At 41.3% G+C, this 21,584-nt stretch overlaps 1 protein-coding gene across 7 annotated transcripts in view; it reads left to right on the forward strand.

Moving 5' to 3' along the window:
- SCMH1 (Scm polycomb group protein homolog 1) overlaps window positions 1-21,584 on the forward strand; it is a 251,226-nt gene that overhangs the window by 149,687 nt on the left and 79,955 nt on the right. For all 7 annotated transcript variants that reach the window (XM_075853392.1, XM_075853394.1, XM_075853393.1 and 4 more), the window contains one exon: window positions 16,936-17,006. In XM_075853392.1, coding sequence (XP_075709507.1) covers window positions 16,936-17,006 — 71 coding nt within the window. The remainder of the gene's footprint in view (window positions 1-16,935; window positions 17,007-21,584) is intronic.

Here is a 21,584-nt window from a genome sequence, read left to right on the forward strand (position 1 = left end):
TCTATCATGTCGGCAGCACGTTTCGCTGTTTACAAAGGGAGATGTGCTGCCGACAACGATAATAGTTTCGGCTGCATAAATTATGCAATCGGCCAATGAACGAGCGTTTGCTTATTCATCGGCTGATCGTTACCCTGTTTACACAGGACAATGATCGGGAACGAGCGTTCTGTGAATGCTCGTTTGCCTGATAATTGGCCCATGTAAAAGGGCCTTAATGCTAACTGAATGTGAATGTTGGGAGTCAGAGTGAAAAAGTGATAGCAGCATTTTGTATGAAAGCATTTTATTTTGGCTGCTTTTCTGGAGATGGTTTGATTTTCTATGACCCCCTGAAAGTCCAGATTTGCAGGTTTCAATATTGTTCAGATAAATAGAAATATAGAAAAACTTTATTTTGACATGAATGAACACACAATGACTAATAAAATTAGAACCATGCTATGCAAAAAGTGTCCTGCAGTTAGAAGCAACATGGGGAGACAAAATATCATAACATATCATATGATGCAGAGATCAAGGCGTTATAATAGACAAATGTATTTACCAAGAGTGAAGTTGTAACTATATTATTGCCCAGAATCAATACATATAACATCATATCAATGGAAAAAGGCCATATATATGACCAGAAGTCAGCTTACCCATGTGTACAAGCTCCTGCGACTGCAGAGACACCAAGCCCGACGCGCGTTTTTCTATATTTTTCTATATAAGTTTTTCTATATTTCTATTTATCGGAGTGTTAATTGACCTTCATCTATAGGCGAAACCTGTGATATTATAGGTCAATGCACCAAGTTGATACTTGGTTTTACATCAAACTATCTGTTTCTGGTCAGCAGCAAGCAGTTTTAGGTTTGTTCCTGAATGTACAAATGTCAGGTTTCAATATTGTTAGATTAAAGGAATTTGCTATCTCTAGTCTGATGATGGGAATATCCAATTCCTCCTATCCAGTATTAAATGCTGAAATACGTTCCATACAATGCCCAAGTAGTATAATCATAAACCACCGTTGTTCTGCATTGTACATGAATAAAGCTGCCATACAGTGCGCATGTAATAATGATGCACCTTCTTCTGTACGTGACAAATTACTGAGGAGTTGAGTGGTCATTTTATACAGGTAACGTCTAATATTCGTAATCATTTATAGTAGGGGTTATATTATTCCTTATAACACAAACTCCAGCTGCTGCCCTCTTCAAAATGAGCTTCTGCAGCATCTGAGCTGTGTATCACAAGGTTGTGCAGAAACTGGGCACATTACCATGTAATACAAACCCCACATGCAACAGAAATTCTTTGTAAACAGAAAGGCGAAATTTATCAACATCATCATTAACTGACATGCCTCTTCAAAAGGAGGTTCTGCTGCAGCTGGGGTTTGTGTTATACAGAACTCTACCCTAGCTGCTGCAGAACAATTCCACAGTGATCCTCTAAAATGTTGCCTGGCACAGTAAATTCCTTAACTGCACCATCCACAGTGTCCCCAATAACCCAAGTGTGATACTTCATGGTCCCTACCGATAACTCTTGTCAAGACTTCCTCCACCTGCCCGGAGCTCTGAGAGGAAGTTACATGTCAGCAGCTGTTATCTGGCTGCTGCCAGGCAGCTACTACAGGAGGAGAGAGTGACAACGTCTGGGGACAATGCACACTGTGGCTGGCACTGTACAATGGGCATATTGTGGCTTGCACCATATGGGGCACAGTGGCTGGCATTGTATGGGGTCACTATGACTGGCACTGACTGTAATATGCACCTCAGCTTCTGCAGATTTTGTTTCGAAGTGGGAAAGGTATAAAATTAAATTGTGTAGCAGCTGAATTATAAAGAATAATTAAATCCTATCATTTATTGAGAATATTACAAGACACCACATAGTCTTCTAATAGTCTTCGTAATTCACAGTAGGAGGTACATTATCCTATATATAATTCATTGGAACATGCAGTATAATCACATACACACCATATAAGCACTCAATATACACACCATAAATACTTGTATAATACACAAATAATGATATGTACAGCACATATACACATACATAAACTTATATACCACACACCAAACAGGGAACATGAATACATAAGGTATGATATGACAATTATATTCTGCTTTATGTAAGGGCACATTTCTATACATAACTCACATTGTTATCCTATGTATCATAATCAAAATGGCTGCTCATTATTCATTAGGGGTTTAACTCTGTCCAGTCCTTCTAGAATTCAGCTGACAGCTGATTGGACTCTTATGACCCCCCCCACACAGGGCTAGATGAAGGTTGGTGGAGGTCTCTGAGCAAAAGATTTGGCCACCTCAGGGACCCAGACCTCACCTGTCCCCTATTGCAGCCATATATAGGAGAGATGGCCGTGCATGCACATGGCCCGCTCCACTGAACTCCTATGAGAGTTATGGAGACCACCAAGTTAGCAGTTCCCTTGCTTAGACTTCAGAAGAGAGAGCCACTAACATGCCTGGTCACAGTCTTGACTGAAGAGAATTGTTGAAATGCCATTAGGGGACCCATGTTTTCATGAGATTTGGGGGTCCCAGAGGTGAGCAGTGTATATACTATCCATATAAGTAGTGACTGCCAGGGGCGAAATAAAAAAATGATCGGCTTGCTGAATTGGAGGAACTGGCATGGGCAGAGAGGATCAGAGCTCCCTAGGTCCTCAACTCTGGACATATGCCTCTTGTTCCCTCTCTATAATCCGTCTTTGACCCTATGTGCACTGTTCAGCAACTGTGATTGTGATTCGTCAAATCTACTGAACATTCAACAATCTACTCATTCATAGATAGGCAAACCACTTAGACTTATTTTCACACAAACTATTTTGTCTGTGTTTTGGTAGTTTTTTAAAGTGATTGGAGGTTAAATTGTAGTGTAGTTTTTGTCACCATTTTTCAGCAAAAAAATGATACAATGAGCGAGTGCTACAAATGGGTTTTGTTTGTTTTTTAGAGATTTATTAAAACATTTTTTTTCAAAAGTTATACAATTTTACATCATAATAACCAGTACATCAAAGAAGAGTACATTTACAGTAATAACATAAAATAGGAAGATGTCATTCAGTTATATAACGGAGATAGGACTAATAATTATTTCCCTATTCTTTTTCGTTAACTTTACGTTTTCTTCCTTCTTCCCCCCTTTTTTTTTTCTCCCCCTTCCCACCCCAAATTACCACAAGCTCCCGTACTAAAAAAATTAAATAAAAAAAAAGATAGGAAACTAGAAAACCCATTAGAATTTCATAATTGGAAATTTCTTAATCCAAGGATCCCATTGATCCATAAAGAATATAATATTCCCTTTTGAACAGGAAAATCTATACTCAAATATAAATATAAATTTGTTTACTCTCGCTTCCCAAGCTTTTACGGACGGGGGAGCTGAGGAGAGCCACTGCTGCAATTTCTGACCTAGCTGATGATTGACATATCGGTATGCGATTACTTCCTATTTCCAGAATCATGGATACATCTCCTAAGAGACATACCCTAAGACCTAACGGAATAGTACAACTGAAACATATATTCTAAGTAGGTAGTTATTTCCATCCAATATTTACTTAGTTTGGGGCAGCGCCAGGTGAGGTGTATCCAGTCATCTTCTGGACCTAGACACTTGGGGCAACTATCCATTTGTCTTAGACCTATGTTTTTAAGAAGGTAGCTGAATAATATAGTCTATGGACTATCATAAATAGTGAAATGTTATGGTTGCTGTTGGAGGATACCCTTGAGATTTGTTGGTACACACTAGACCAGAAGTCGTTTGATTGTACACCAATATCTACCGTCCGTCTTTTCTGCGATTGGTAATTGTTACATTGAGCAAGGTGGCTCATAAGCAGCTTAGGCTCTGTTCACATCTGAGTTGGGGTCCCATTCTGACGTTCCGTTGGAGGTTTCCGTCAGAACGGGACCCTGAGCAGACACAAACTGACACCGACGGAAACCAAAGGTTTCTGTCTCCATCACCATTGATTTCAATGGTGACGGAGCTGGTGTCCCTGGTTTCCGTTTGTCCCTTTGGTGCACCGGATCTGTCGTTTTTCCGGAAGCAATAGCGTAGTCTACTACGCTATTGCTTCAGGCAAAATGACTGGTCCGGTGCACAAAAAAGGCAAACGGAAACCAGGGGCACGGCTCCGTCACCATTGATTGGGGCACCGGCTCCGTCACCATTGAAATCAATGGTGATGGAGACGGAAACCTCTGGTTTCCGTCGGTGCCAGGTTGTGTCTGCTCAGGGTCCCGTTCTGACGGAAACCTCCAACGGAACGTCAGAACGGGACCCCAACGCAGATGTGAACAGAGTCTTATATAACCTCCCATTTGCTCCCTTTTTAATAACCATTTCTAACATTAAGTGCATTATGCCCCTTTTTTCCATAGGGATCTTTTTTTTACATTGTATACAGTCACAGGCAGATCTTAACTGTAGGTATTTGAGGAAGTCTTTGTTAGATAATCCATACTCGGTTTTAAAGCTAGACAAGTCTCTCATACTTCCATCAACTAAGATATGGGAGATCTGTGTAATTCTTTTGGCAATCCTAAAAAGACTATCAATGTTATACAATTCCCCAAGGCCCTAGCTTTCGATGACGGGGTAAAGTACCCAACCACTAGTAATAGTTTCTTAATATCTTTCCATACTTTATGTAAGGAATGGTATAGCATACCCATTTTATAAAGTGGGCGTTGTACAGGGGAGTGTCTGACGCTGACCAATCAGCATCATGCACTCCTCTCCATTCATTTACACCGCGCATAGGGATCCTGTTAGATCCTTATGTGCTGTCATACTAACAACACATCAACGATACTATTCTATTTTTACCACTTTATTCGCGTTTTTTGATTTATGCTAATGAGTTGCTTAATGCCCAAGTGGCATATTTTTACTTTAGACCAAGTGGGCGTTGTACAGGGGAGTGTATGACGCTGACCAATCAGCATCATGCACTCCTCTCCATTCAGTTACACAGCGCATAGGGATCCTTTTAGATCGCTATGTGCTGTCTTATACTAACACATTAACAATACTGAAGTGTTTAGACAGTGAATAGACATTCCACGGGATGTCTATTTACAATCTCTGCACTTCGTTACTGTTTCTATGGTAGTTACAGCAGAGGAAGCGTGATCTCGTTGTAACCTGTCATTTACCGCGTAATCTCGCGAGATTACGCGTCCTCTACTGTAACTACCACAGACAGAGTAACGAAGTGCAGAGATTGTGAATAGACATCCCGTGGAATATCTATTCATTGTCTAAACACTTCAGTATTGTTAATGTGTTAGTATAAGACAGCACATAGTGATCTAAAAGGATCCCTATGCGCTGTGTAACTGAATGGAGAGGAGTGCATGATGCTGATTGGTCAGCGTCATACACTCCCCTGTACAACGCCCACTTGGTCTAAAGTAAAAATATGCCACTTGGGCATTAAGCAACTCATTAGCATAAATCAAAAAACGCGAATAAAGTGGTAAAAATAGATCGTTTTGTAGGAGATAGGGCACTTATAATGTGGTGACAGAGCCTCTTTAAATTTTGCAGCAAGATAATAAATTTTAACATCTGAAACCCCTAGATCTTCATCCGCAGCTCCCATATGTAATTTCTTAAGAGCGATACAAGGCTTCTTATCTTTCCAAATGAGAGTTCTAAATATGGAGTTTATAATTTTAAAGAAATTCTTCTTTATCCATATTGGTGCGTTAGAAATAACAAACAAGGTTTTTGGCAGGAGCACCATCTTAATAAGAGCTAATCTATCTGCCATGGACAGTGGGAGTTTCTTTCATACCAAAATTGTTTGCTTTATATCCTCCAGTAGGGGTACACAGTTTAAAGAGGCTCTGTCACCAGATTATAAGTGCCCTATCTCCTACATAAAGTGATCTGCGCTGTAATGTAGATAACAACAGTGGTTTTTATTTTGAAAAACGATCATTTTTGAGGAAGTTATGAGCAATTTTAGATTTATGCTAATTAGTTTCTTAATAGATAACTGGAGGTGTTTTTACTTTTTACCAAGTGGGCGTTGTACAGAGGAGTGTATGACGCTGACCAATCAGTGACCAATCAGCGTCATACACTTCTCATTGTTCCAGCCCGGCTTCTTTCACTGCACAACCACACTGTAACAATGGGCTGGAACAATGAGAAGTGTATGACGCTGATTGGTCTGATTGGTCAGCGTCATACACTTCTCTCCACAACGCCCAGTTGGTAAAAAGTAAAAAAAACACCCAGTTGTCTATTAAGAAACTTAATTAGCATAAATCTAAAATTGCTCATAACTTGCTCAAAAATGATAGTTTTTCAAAATAAAAACCACTGTTGTTATCTACATTACAGCGCCGATCACATTATGTAGGAGATAGGGCACTTATAATCTGGTGACAGAGCCTCTTTAAGGAGAAGTAGTCATTCATATCTCGACTTAAAGGCCAAGATATTTAAAACTATCAAAAGGTCGTAGAATTGCAATTTTTTTTCCTTGCATATATATGCAGAGTCCTGTAGAGGTAGCAAAAATTATTTTGAGAAGTTTATTCTCAAACCAGAGAAGGCTCCGAATTCATTGATTCTATGAAATTTTATGGGGATAGAGTGTGTTGTCTGAGAGACGTACAGAAGTACGTCGTCTGCATATAATAACTTTTTCATGGTGCCCCCCCCCAAATCTAAAACCCTTAAATTTCGATGAGTAACGAAGATTAATAGCCAGAGGTTCAAGCATCAATGCAAATAAAAGAGGGGAAAGGGGGCAACCCTGCCTTGTTCCTCTAGTGATGGGAAATGATTCAGAAAACATGCCATTTATTTTAATTCTGGCTGTTGGATTGGAGTACAAGATCTTTTGGGCCGAAACCTATTCTCCTCATTAGTTCCCAGAGGAACATCCACTCCGCAGTGTCAAATGCCTTTGAGCCGTCCAAGGGCAGTATAGAGACATCTATATCAGGATTTAATGCCTGAGCCTGCAAATTATAGAAAAGTCTAGATAAATTATTGCTGGTCGAAATTCCAGGCCTAAAACCTGTTTGATCCTGGTGTATTATATTGGTGTTACACTTGGAGAGTCTTAATGCTAGAATATACGCTAAGAGTTTGGCATCGCAGTTTATCAGGGAAATCGGTCTGTATGAGTCGAATAAAAGTGGGGCTTTACCCGGCTTGAGAATCAATGTTATGACCGCTTCTCTCAAGGACTCTGGCGGGATCCCTGAATCTAACACCTCCTTAAAGGTCTGCAGTAACAAGGTAAAATAAGATCTTTGTTATTTTTATACAAATCAAATGGTATTGTATCTATACCTGGGGATTTATTGTTAGGAGCATCAGATAAAGCTTCCTTAAAGAGGCTCTGTCACCAGATTATAAGTGCCCTATCCTACATAATGTAATCGGCGCTGTAATGTAGATAACAACAGTGGTTTTTATTTAGAAAAACAATCTATTTTCACCAAGTTATGACCTATATTAGCTTTATGCTAATGCCTTACTTAATGCCCAATTGGGCGTGTTTTTACTTTTGACCAAGTGGGCGTTGTGGAGAGAAGTGTATGACGCTGATCAATCAGCGTCATGCACTTCTCTCCATTCATGTAGTCAACAGAGTGTGTGTTGTCACTTACACCCACATTAACGTTACTGAAGTGTCTTGAGAGTAAATAGACATCACCTCCAGCCAGGACGCGATGTCTATTAAACATGCCCGACACTTCGGTAACGTTTGTGTGGGACTTACTCGAGATCACGCTTTCTGTCATTTACAGCGTGATCTCGTGAGATTACGCTTGCTGTCATTAAATCCCACATAAACATTACCGAAGTGTTGGGAGTGTTTAATAGACAACACGTCCTGGTTGGAGGCAATGTCTATTAACTCTCAAGACACTTCAGTAACGTTAATGTGTGAGTAAGTGACTGCACATAGTGAACGACGCAGGATCACTATGTGCTGTGTAAATGAATGGAGAGAAGTGTATGACGCTGATTGGTCACTAATTGGTCAGCGTCATACACTTCTCTCCACAACGCCAACTTGGTCAAAGTAAAAACACGCCCAGTTGTCTATTAAGAAAGTCATTAGCATAAAGCTAAAATAGGTCATAACTTTGTGAAAATAGATCGTTTTTCTAAATAAAAAAACACTGTTATCTACATTACAGCGCCGATCACATTATGTAGGAGATAGGCCACTTATAATCTGGTGACGGAGCCTTTTTAAGTTCCATTATAGAGATAAGTGCCTCCAGTATATTTCTGTGGTGCCCTGACAAAGTAGGGAGTACAGCCTGATTTAGGTATTGATCTGGTTTATTACCTCCATAGTCAATGTTAGAGGAATACATTTCCTTATAATATTTAGCAAACTCAGAGTGTATTTGTGTCGAATCAGTGACTACATGGCCACATTTATTTTTAATAGCTTTAATAGCATATTGTTTAGTTTGATTTTGTACGAGCTTTGCCAAAAATGTACCACATCTTCCCCCTTCTGTATAAATTGTATATGAGTCTTTTTAAATGGTCGTTAGCTTTGTTCCACTGCCATTCATTATATTTCTCTAGTGCAGTCTCCCAAAGATTTTTGTTACCAATAGTCATCCCTTATATAACTAGATTCAGAGTATTCAACCTCCTTCTTAAGGCTGTGCTGTGTATCTCTTTCTTTTCTTTTATTATTAACCATCATTTTCATGAATATCCCTCTAATATTGAATTTCCATGTATCCCGGACCGTGGACATTGAAGTAGACCCCACATTTTGATTTATTAAAGCATGAAATATCCTCTTCTGGCAAGGAGCCCAGACGATCCATCCAGTAAGCGCTCAGTGATGTCTAATAGTTGTAGCTATAGTAATAGTAGTTTATAGTGATTGTCCAAACTCATATTTGAGTTTGACGAACTTCCAGTAACAGCATTCACATCACATTATAAAGATTGGATATATAAAATTATCAGATTTTTTTTATAAATTTCAATTAGCACCATATAGAAAAATGGCGGGGGGATGTAAATTGCTGTCAGGAACATTCTTAAACCAAAACAGCTACCCATGATCACAATGAATCGACCTGCCTGATCAATTAGTGTTTTTTCAATTTCCACTTTAATGATTTTATAGCAATAACGATACCCCTCTTGCATAAATCTAGTATGTGGAATGAAAATAGTTCTGAATCCATGGTTTATTTAGAAGGGACAGGTTTTCATCAGTTAGATGGGTTTCTGCCAGGGCCACTATATCTGGTTTACATGACCCAATTATATTAAAGATAGCAATTCTTTTAAGCTTATCCTTTATTCTTCTTTTATTCCAAAAAAGTACTTATAATTTATTGTAATATAAAAAAAAACAAAAAACAAAACAAAATTACTGGCTTACTATTGGTGATATATAATCAGAATGAGAATGTTGTGTCCTTTCAACCACTGTTTGGCAGCAAGCAAATCGGAAAAATGACACTACTTTATTAAATGGAGATTTACCTATAAAACTCGAAACTCTAGAGCTTGTCAGGCCGCAGAGTACTGTGCACCTTGTGTTTTCAGTAGACAATCAAGTAGATTAACGACCATTTAGGAACATGGCTGCTTGTACAACTTATCAGCATATCCTATTTCTATACTAATAGTATATTCAAATGACCATGGGTATACACTTCCTGCAGCTTTTTGCAGAATTGTATGACTGTATTCTATCTGTTGACTGCTAGATCTAAACACCTTTTTACAGAAGGCATTATTGATACTCCCAAATTATTTTTCCTCCTCCTTTTAAAGCTTCCATCAAATAATGGAAAGCATTCCATTCCTTTTTTAGTACCTAATGTTGTAGCATTCACCCAATATAAAATGGTTATATTTATATTTATATATATATATATATATATATATATATATATATATATATACATATATATATATATATATATATGGATAGGTTGGACTGCATTGTCCATTGTGCTCCCCCTTCTTCAGTCATTACAGACCAAGGGGTTCCTGGATATCTCGACGTCATAGACTCCCTCAATCATATTCAACACCTCCATCCAGAATTCCTGAATTAGTTTACACTCCCACAACATATGCAGGAAACCTGCTTTTTCCTGCAAACATTTTGGACAATTATCTTTTCTCATTTTGATCAAATTTGTCAAGTTTAACCGGGGAAAAATATAGTCTATGAATTATGTAAAACAAAGAAATTCTATAAGCAAAGCTCGGGGATAAACTGGTTGATGCTTTGTAAATTCTATCCCATTGACTGTTAGGAATATACCCTAGCTCTTTCTCCCATGCATGCAAAGTAGGCGATGTCTTTTTTAATTCTATTTTGGTTTTAATCTCTTTATAAACTTTCGCGAGGAACCTCTTTTTATTAGCGAATTTTGCCACAGATTAATCAGTGCTAATCTAGTGCATTTAAAATTTGCTATAGTTTTTTCTTCTTCATATATGCTGTTATGTTGGGCATAATAAAACCATGCCTCTTGACCTATGGGAAATTCCATTTTTAGCTCAACCAGTGATTTAAGCCGGTTACCGTGAAAAAAAAAGCATCACCTTATATATCCCCATTTTCAACCAATAACAGCTCTCATTTTAAAAAAAATTTATGCGTTAATTTTTTATTTCCCCATACAGGCGATTACTCTATAAACCCTTTGATTAAAAAAAATATATTATTACAAATATTAAATTCTTTTGAAAGAGTACATCTCCAAATATCATTGTTGCCAAAATCTCCACCATATCGTAATTACCCTACAAAGCTAATTTAGAAGTAACATACTGTTTACTTGACTTTACTATTTCTGACATTACTAAATATTTACTCTGACCAGACAGAAAATACAGTCTAATATTTGGGAGAGCCAAACCACCCTGCTTCTCCTCTCTCTGTAACACTTCCCACTTAATTCTAATCTGTTTTCCCCTCCAAACCAGATCTTTCATTAAAGGGAATGTGTCGCTAGAAATGTTTTTCTTTTTTTTTTTTTAGTTAAACGGCTAGTATATAAATGATTACACATTGTTCTAATTTTTTTAATTTTTTCACAAGTCAGGAAATATTATAAATTTGATTCTAATTCATAACATTTCCATGTGCTGGTCACTAGAGGGAGCTATTCCCAAAATTGCAGCATTGGCATGTGGTAAAGCAACCACATTGCTTTATGGTGCAAAATTGGAGAAGACACACTCGCTCTAGTGTCCTCAAACAATCCCCCCTCCTTTCTCCTGGCTAGTGCCAGGAGAAAGGAGGGGGTTAAATGTTCAAACCTCCTACACTGTGTGCCGCCATTTTTTGAGCGAATGCACAGTGTAGGAGGATTAGATACAGTGGTAATCACACAGTATAACACGAACATACACACACATCACATACACAAACATAACTTACCTGCTCCTGTCGCCGCTGTCACGGTCGCCGCCGCTGCCTCCGCTCCTAGTCTGAACATATGGCCGGAAGCCGCGACCGGAAGTAGTCGTCTTATTGTCCGGCCGCAGCTTCCGGTCCACATGAAAATGACGCCGGATGTCGCTCTGCCGAAGACCTTCCTTTTGGTCTGTGTGGGAGTGGCGCGGATCCCGTTCGCATTCTCTATGGGGATGTATGTGCCGTATTCCATCGCTGTATGTGTCGTTAATCGACACATATAAAGATGAAAAAAAAATGGCAGCCCCCATAGAGAAGTAAAAGAAATAAAAAAGTACAACACAAAAACACAAATAAATAAAATTTATTTTAATGACATACTAAAAGCAATAACATAAAAAAACATTTTTTCGTGACACCTTCCCTTTAAACTTTCAATTAGTTTGAAGACTTTTTCAGGAATCCATACTGGACTATTATTCAGAATATACATTCAGAATATACAATATATAAAATATATGTAACTTTATACTAAAGCTGCAATGTTAGAGGTCTTACAGCTATCGTCCTGACACAACTTCCTGTACTCAGATCGCTCTACCCCTCACTCTACTGCTTCTCGAGGTTCAGACTGATCCTTCCCTCTTTATCCACTTTGGACACTTCCTTTTTGTTGAAACATCCCTCATCACTGGTGGGACTCCCAATGATGAGTTGTAATTGTTTAATTACCCTGCAATGCCAGAACAGAGAAATTAATAATTACATGGTGCCCATTGAAATCGGTGGACTGTCGGTGTGTTCTGTGTACACATTGAGTCCTCCAGAGTGAGAAAGACAGACTGCTTTTGTTGCTGGTCTCTACTCTAGCTAATCGATGGGGGCTCCTGAATGAGACTTCCCTCTGTTAATTCCGAATTCCCTAATGGGGTATGTGACAATGGGGTTTTTAAGGCTCGGGCAACATAGAGACTTTTTGTAGCCCCATCTGAAAGGGAACCTGTCACCAGCATTTCACCTATTAAACCAGCAATACATGTTGGTAGTAGGTGAAAAATCATTTCTATATAACCTATAATTGTCGGCTCTGTAGCTTTAGTATTCAGTTTTTTTAGTGTTCCCACACCGTATGCTAATGAGCATAAAAGAGTCAAATCTTCATTCCTCACGTCTTTCCGAGTTAATCCCGCCTCCTTAATTTTGATTGACAGCTCCTCGCCTTCGCCCAGCACACAAAATCTCGTGCTTGTGCATTGATGTCCTCTTCTGGTGTATGCGCACAAAGGGACACCGGATTATTAGAATAAAAGTCGCAAAATATTTGCAGACCGTTATTTACAGTTTAGGAGAGGGGATAACGGCAATGAACTTTTGATAGCAGCGGCCAGTGAGGGATAAGTAAAGTTCAATTGGTGAAATGCTGATGACAGGTTCCCTTTAACCAGACAACCCTTTTTACCCCAAATATATTTATATTAAGGTAAGGTATAAAGGAAAATACAGAACATTGTGCTTCAGCATTACAGCGAATGTACAGGTACACAGACCCCTGGACTGAAAATCATATACTCCGCAAGATAACAAGTAATAACTCTGTGTAGTAGAAGAATACTGTTTTGATATAAGGACAAGAGAATCATAATATAGGGGGTGAGGTAGAAGGAGCAAGGGGGGAAAAATGTAAGAAGAGTATAGGAAATATTGTCAAAAAGGCTAAATAGATATAGTGGCATGCACAGGTTTTCAATTATGTCATCTTAAATTAATGGGATTTAGTTGTAACGTAGGTTAATATTGTGTAATGCCAAAGTATATTGTAGTCACGGAAAGATGGGATGAAGACCAGGGCTTTTTAATCAGTCTGGTGTGACACTCGCTCACCACCACAGCAGACAAAACACAACACTTCTCAGCCTTTAGCAACGTTACAACTTGGGTCCAGGCAGACAATAATGGCTGACTCATCACTCAGTAGGACAGAGTCTTGGGAACTCCTCCCTGATACAGGGGATGTCCTCTTTAAATCTGCGGGCCTGCCATGACTACGGTTGCTTTCTCACTACTCGGCAGGGAGGCTTCTGCCCATCACCCATCAATACACAGCGTCACACTCGCATACGGAAAAGTTCCTTCCCATCACCCGCAATTCTCTGGAACCCTCTGAAGCTCAGAGCCCTCGGCACCAATACCAGCTTAAGGCTCTGCAGCTTGTTCTCAATGGGTTTTGCCCACGCACCGAACACCGATAGGCAGGAACAGTTGCCCTTTAGATGCTAAGCACCACTTCCCAGTTTCAGGACGCAGCGTAGCCACGCTGTGCCACATCCCCAAAGCTGTTTTGGCGTGGCAATGCAACCGTATTAACTGTCCTGTCTATTTCTCCAAGCGCCCAATTTGTTAAAGCCAAAGCAGCCAGCCATTGTTACCTGAACCAGTCACAATCACAACACAAATGCAACACAATTGCCGTATCTTCCTCCCAACTCAGCAGTCCTGGGAGGGAAAAGATTAGCACATATCATACAGCATCTTAAAGGAACGGTGCAGAACATGAATATACCAAATTCTGTCACAAGATACAAATATAAATACTTGTGACCATTTAAGAAAGGGGATCGCTCCCACATTTTTACAGTCACCAACGAGCAACAATGATTTCTAAAAAGTGTGTAAGGTGTGGAGGACCTGAACTTTCACCAAGGAGTTGGAATTTCTCATGGGAACCTCATTCCAAACTACAGTAGCCAGCTATTCTAATCTATACATTTGTTCCACTTTGGCAGTCCACATGTTTTTTGATGGTGCATCAGTGGTTTAGATTGCTAACTTTTCATACAAGCTTATGACTATTCTTAAATGTGTGGGCAATGTTATTGCTTAGGCCTAATACACATAGCAGTATTACGGATCCAGTTTCTATAATATCCTGCTATAGGCCCATACTGTGTGTCCGATTTTATATGGGCAGCATAGAGAAAAAGAAAAGAACACACATTGGTGCAACATAATAGCGTTATCGTACAATTGGAAAGTGGTGATAATGCGTTTATTGTTGTGCTCACATTTTGTCATTGTGCTAGGAGCACAACGTCCTGTCGGGCATGGAATGTTAGTGGAGCTGCTGCCTTTGCTCCGTCCGGGGTCTTGTTGGCCCAAAAAGCAACAGTAAAAGCATTTACATATTAAATGGGCTTTTAAAATTTTAATACTTTTACTGTTGCTTAATGTGTTAATGCCTGAGGATGGAGTTGGTACAGTTCTGAAACGCGTAGTGCTATTTTACACAATAAATTTCTAACAATTCCATTGAGTTACATTCATTCAAGTGCATTGGCGAGAAAATGTCTTCCTTTTAATCTTGATGATTTTATACAGAGGTCCCATCCCCCTTGAACAAGCTAAGTGACTGGGCCCCACGCTATATTATATCATACCTCCCAACCGTCGCGGATCCGGCGGGACAGTCCCGGTTTCTCACCGCTGTCCCGCCGTCCCGGGTGGTCTGTAAATGTAGGGGATTCCGCTACAGGAGAAGTGAGTGACCTCACTGTCCATATATGGACACAGTGACGTAACTCACTTCTGAAGCGGAATCCCCGACCCTGTGGCCGGGGATTCCGCTACAGGAGACGTGAGTAACCACACTGTCCATATATGGACACAGTGACGTCACTCACTTCTGAAGCGGAATCCCCGGCCGGGTATTGTGGATTCCGCTACAGGAGAAGTGAGTGACTACACTGTCCATATATGGACACAGCGACGTCACTCACTTCTGAAGCGGGATCCCCGACCCTGTGGCCGGGGATTCCTCTCCGGGAGAAGTCAGTGACTACACTGTCCATATATGGACATTGAAGTCCGTGACTTCTCCTGGAAGGGGGGGCTGTGTGGCATTACCTACAAGGGGCTGTGTGGCATTACCTGCAGGGGGCTGTGTGGCATTACCTACAGGGGGCTGAGTGGCATTACCTACAGGGGGCTGTGTGGCATTACCTACCAGGGGGGTTGTGGCATTATCTACAGAGGGCTGTGTGTGGCAACAAATTTAAATGAAATTCATCCGATTTTAAAACTGACGGAAAAAACGGATGCAAAACGGGTCAAAATCGGTCGTTAAACGGCAACACCGCCCGGAACAGAATCGGAACGGATGCAAAACGGCCCAAAGCGGCCGTTTTTATCGGTCGACACTCGGACCCTGTCGTGTGAATAAAGCCTACCTCTACCGCTCTCCGCTCTGGCGGCAATGTAGCACCCACAGGGGGACTGTGTGTGGCGCCGTCTACAGGGGTGCTGTGTGTGGCGCGATCTACAGGGATGCTGTGTGTGGCGCTATCTACAGGGGTGCTGTGTGTGGCGCTATCTACAGGGGTGCTGTGTGTGGGGCTATCTACAAGAGTGCTGTGTGTGGCGCTATCTACAGGGGTGCTGTGTGTGGCGCTATCTACAGGGGTGCTGTATGTGGCGCTATCTACAGGGGTGCTGTGTGTGGGGCTATCTACAGGGGTGCTGTGTGTGGTGCTATCTACAGGGGTGCTGTGTGTGGCGCTATCTACAGGGGTGCTGTGTGTGGCGCTATCTACAGGGGGCTGTGTGTGGCACTATCGTGGCACTATCTACAGGGGGCTGTATCTGACGCTATGTACAGGGGTGCTGTGTCTGGCGCTATCTACAGGGGGGCTGTGTGTGGCACTATCTACTGGGTTCTGTATCTGACGCTATGTACAGGGGGGGCTGTGTGTGGAGCTATGTACAGGGGGGCTGTGTGTGGAGCTATCTACAGGGGGGCTGTGTCAGGCGCTATCTACAAGGGGGCTGTGTGTGGAGCAATCTACAGGGGGGCTGTGGTGGATGATTTTTCCATCGACCGGTAGCAGAGTTACACAACTGGAAAAAAAAAATCCCCATCATGTATCTCTGCTACCTGTCAATTGAAAAGTCATCCACCACAGGGTCTCCCTCTTGATTTTCATTGTTCTCAGCCTTTTGGTTTGTCCTGCAGCTGCTGTCGCCATGATGAGCAAATGTTCTACCCAAGATAGGAAAAGTAACATAAAGACGATTTAACCGGATCCATAATATCTGTGATATCCAGACAGTCTAGAGATCCGCAGTGATGATATAACCGGATCCATAATATCTGTGATATCCAGACAGTATAGAGATCCGCAGTGATGATCTAACCGGATCCATAATATCTGTGATATCCAGACAGTCTAGAGATCCGCAATGAGAATGTGCACGCGTTATTTGCAGAAGGATCTGGCTGTGATTTGATGTGTTTATGCGGAATATTGGGCGTGGTTAGAGGGCGTGGCTTAAAAATGTCCCTCTTTTCCGAATTCAAAAGTTGGGAGGTATGATTATATATCCAACTGTGTCAGTGTATTGCAGTGTAAAATGTGTGTATAACTTGGAATGTGTATATTTGATATTGATTTCAGAAGACTTTAATAATAACTGTGTTACTTCTTCCTGCACAGGGCACTTCAGTTGGGAAAAATATTTGAAGGAGACTGGATCTCAACCAGCCCCTCCTCACTGCTTCCGACAGGTGAGCATAACATTGCCTACACTCCTCAGGTGTAAACTCTGTGTTGTCCAATCTTTGTAATCTTTGATTTACAAACACCTTTTACTTTCATTAGGTATTCTTCAGTTAATTAGTTTGGCTGTAGGGTTAGTTATTAAGGTGTTAATAAACCGTTAACATTCACATCTCATTCACAGAAATTCACCCTGAAGACATATAATAAGAATAGCAGAGATGTCAACATCAGCTTGCTGACAGTTTCCTATTTGATATGCAGCACATAAAAAAAGATAATATTTTCCAGACTGAGTGAAGAGCTATAATTGTTATTTTGCCTGTTAACTACATTAAGTGCTCAATTCTAGTAATGACAAATATTCTGTGTTTCTGAAAAAGTATTCAGCTCTTAATTCTATTTTCAGTTATCAGTAAAACTATTTTTTTATTTTTTTTATTAATGGTTTAAATGAAAAGTCTTTTCTGAATAATTATAAGATAAATGTGTTCAACTATCATATTGGTACTGGAATGGGGAAATTCTGTCACATGACATAAATACCTTTACAATGCGTAAAAACGTATTATTGTGTGTCATAAATTTGAGTAGTGAAGCCACATGTAAATTGTAACTATGGGAATGTAGTGACTTACTTTGTGTCACGTGATTCTGCCTGAACACAAAGGCATATAGTTTGGAGGTACATAAACTAATATATTAGGGAAATGCATTATGGGCTTTTATGCCTACTATGTCTATTAGCATATTAGGCATCACTTACTCACAGTAGCAGAATCTGGTCCAAAACTACAAGGAAGCAACAAGGAAATGAAATTGCCTGTTATATCCCTGCAGCCTGTTCACGGTCAACAGACTGTTTTATGTCAGCCTGCAAACGGTATTCCTTCATAAACAGCAGCCTGTAGTTTGTCAATGAGGGTAACCGCAGGGAATTCGATTTCCCCATGGCTTTTCGATTCTCTAGCTGTAGATTGCACATGCTTGGGGCTATGTTAACTAGAAACCTTCAGTCAAATGATATGGAAAAATAAATATAAGGCCAGATTCAAACTAACAAGTGCAGACTCGGATGTGAAAAACAGCTGTTTTTCACATCCGAGTTGCACCCATGCGGAACCCATTTTCACGGATTCCCATGGACTTGAGTCTATTGAACGATCCGTGAAAACTGATGAAAATAGGACATGTTCTATCTGTCATCGGACCCTTCACACGGTCCATTAAAACAACGGCCGTGTGAACAGCCCCATTGAAATACATGCGTCTGTGTGTGGGTTGTTGTTTTAACGGCCATCACATGGACGTCTACTATGGTTGTCCGAATTTGGCCTAAGCGGTATAAGGTAGCGATTCCAGACATCCTAGTTTATGTAACATCCACAGCCTGTTCTCTGGTTTTGGTGATTTGTAGACGCTGCTAGAATCTTCTCACCATTTCAGCAGTGCTCGCCAGTATTCGGTTGAAGGTGCTATGACTGTGGACTAGAGGCAAATCCAAGATCCATGGCACTTTACCGGCTGAACGTGTAATTTGCTATGTGGGGTTGGCTACTTTCATACGATTGGCAGGCACATACCTGATAAAATTCTACCTACAACCAGTATCCAAATACTGTCAGGCTTGTTAGTGTTGACCTGTTATACCTGCTGACAAACCTCAGATATATGTAAACCAGAACAGTCTAGTTTGGAAAAGAATCTGGAATAAGCAAGTTTGGAAATTCTTCAGTCTTTAAAGGAGCTCTAAATCATGGCCTATTTATTGTCATCATTCCATGCTTAGTTCTTGTTATTGCTCCATAAGTATTTTTAAAAGAATGCCAGTGCATAGTATCACATGGTTCAAATGGTACAGACCATCAAAATGCAATTGTGACAGGAGTGACATCACAGCAAAATGTATAACATGGAAACTATGGCCACTATAGACCAAACCATACTACTTAGTAACGTTTATAGAGCAATTCCTTAAAGGGGTTGTCCAGGAAAAAAAATATCTAAAAAGTGTCCCCCAGCCGTGGTTTGCCTTCCCTAATACCCCCTATTAAACTTCTAACCAGTTTCTGTTTGATCTCCATTGTCACGGCTGCTATTTCTGTTTGTTTACATTCCTTGCTTCTGGTCCTGGCTGTTTCCTGTCTTGTAACCCACCATACCCATGATCCCCTGCTGCATCTGAGGCGACAGCTTGCATCCCCCGCTTCCTACAAAGCATCTCAGCTATTTGCATACTGCCACGCCCCTCTATGTTCGCAGGTCCTTCCCTGATCTAATTCCAGGCAGCTCCCTCCCTGCACACTGTCTTACACACTAATAATCATCATTATCCTTTATGCCTCCATCTATCCCTGATCTAAGTACAGGCACCCATCTCCCTCCCCCGCCGCTTTCACAGCCTAATAAATGCAAATCTTCCCACTCCACCTATGTCAGACATCTTGGTACACACAATCCAGTCAGCACATTTTCCTCACCTGCTGCTGGATCTGTTCCAAGAGATCCAGTATTAGGCCCTGTTCACACTGAGTTATTTGCAGGCAGAAAATTCTGCCTCAAAATTCTGTCTGGAATTCCGAGGCAGATTTTGATGTGCCTGCATGCCATTTGTCGCATTTTTCGCAGAGTTTTTGCCCGCAGCCATTGAGCGCCGCTGGCAAAAACGCAGCAAAAAACGCTTTCACTTCCTCCCATTGATGTCAATGGGGGTTCAGAGATGTAAATGCCCGAAGATAGGGCATGCCGCTTCTTTTTCCCATGAGCGGTAAAACCGGTAAAAACGCCTCCACCTCCCATTGAAATCAATAGGAGGCATTTTCGGCCGTTTTTGGCGATATCTGATCTGTCAGGGCCCGGCACCCCCGTCGATCGGCTGTTTTGAAGGGGCCACAGTGCTTGTACGAGCGCTGCTTCCCCTCCATTTCCTTTACTGCTCACACTGTGAATCGCGGATACACTTGTAGCGGCGGTTCACAGTATTACGGTATGTTCCGAAAATGCGGCTCGATAGCGTCGGCAAACATCTGCCCATTGAAAGCAATGGGTTTTACGTTGGTCTGTTCCCACGAGGCGTAAATTTACGCGTCGCTGTCAAAAGACGGCGCGTAAATAGACGCCCGCGTCAAAGAAGTGCCTCTCACTTCTTCAGACGTAAATGGAGCCGTTTTCCATTGACTCCATGGAAAAACAGCTCCATTTACGTCCGTAATTGATGCAGCGAAAAAGCGCCTCAACATGCCATTACGCCTGAAATTACGGAGCTGTTTTCTCCTGAAAACAGCCCCGTAATTTCAGCCGTAACGGACGCTGCCGTGTGAACATACCCTTACAGCCTTCTACCATTCAAGAGTGTCCACGAGTCACAGTGTGAGCAGTAAAGGAAATTGAGGGGAAGCGACGATCGTACGAACATCGCGGCCCCTTCAAAACAGCTAATCGACGGGGCTGTGGGGAGACGGGCAACAACCGATCAGATATTGATGGCTTATCCTGAGGATAGGCCATCAATTTTTGTGGACTAGAAAAACCCCTTTGACACCCCAAAAATGATAACTTTATGGAAAGTAGACCCCAAGGTATTAATTTAACGACATATCAAAGATTTGAAAATCTTCCGTGTAAAATGTCTGCAGCATGTAGATGAGTTTTGTAAAATCTCATCTACTTGCCTTGTACTCCGTGTGTTACATGGTGACTTTGGCCGCGACACAGGTTGTCCGACCAAAGATCGCTATGTCCCATAGTCTACACCGCACGTAATTAAAGTCAATGTGGTCGCGTTGCGACCTGCAAGTAACTGCGACACGACGGTTTAGATTTCTTGCAACTGTCATGTTGTGGCAACTTTCGCGTTGCGACACAACCACATTGACTTTTATTACATGCAATGTAGGCTACGGGACATAGAAATCTTTGTGTCGTACGTGGCCAAAGTCGCCATGTAGCAGATAGACAAATTTATTTATAGAGAAAAATTTTATTGAAAAAATAAAGTGTGTTTTTTTTTTTACATTACATTACTCTTCTCCCTCTCCGGCAGTCTGCCAGAGAGGGAGAAGATGCAACTGGTGATCGCTGTGACAGCGATCACCTTACTAGAGACCCTTCTGAAGCCCGGTGATACAGCTCTAGACAGCTATATCAGTGAGCTCCTTACCGTTGGCACGCATGTAATCGTTGTGAAAGGCTGTCACAGCGTTCACATAGCTGAGCTTCTTACCGTCGGCGCGCAAGCGCTGTCACAGCGATCACATGACCGGAGACCACACTGAGTGGTCTCCAGGTGAAAACTCTGTGATATCAGCTGTCTCTAGACAGCTGTATCACAGGGCTCCTCACAGTCAGCACATAAGCGCTGCTGGGAGGAGCAATGTGACATGCTGTCACAACGATCACATGACCGGAGACCACACTGAGTGGTCTCCGGTTGAAAGCTCCGTGATATCGGCTGTCTCTAGATAGCTGTATCACAGAGCTCCTCACAGTCGGCACATAAGCGCTGCTGTTAGGAGCAATGTGATCGTTGTGACAGGTTGTCACAACGATCACATGACCGGAGACCATGCTGAGTGGTCTCCGGTTAA

This window comes from Rhinoderma darwinii, chromosome 2 (genome assembly GCF_050947455.1).
Source record: "Rhinoderma darwinii isolate aRhiDar2 chromosome 2, aRhiDar2.hap1, whole genome shotgun sequence".
Lineage (NCBI taxonomy): Eukaryota > Metazoa > Chordata > Amphibia > Anura > Rhinodermatidae > Rhinoderma > Rhinoderma darwinii.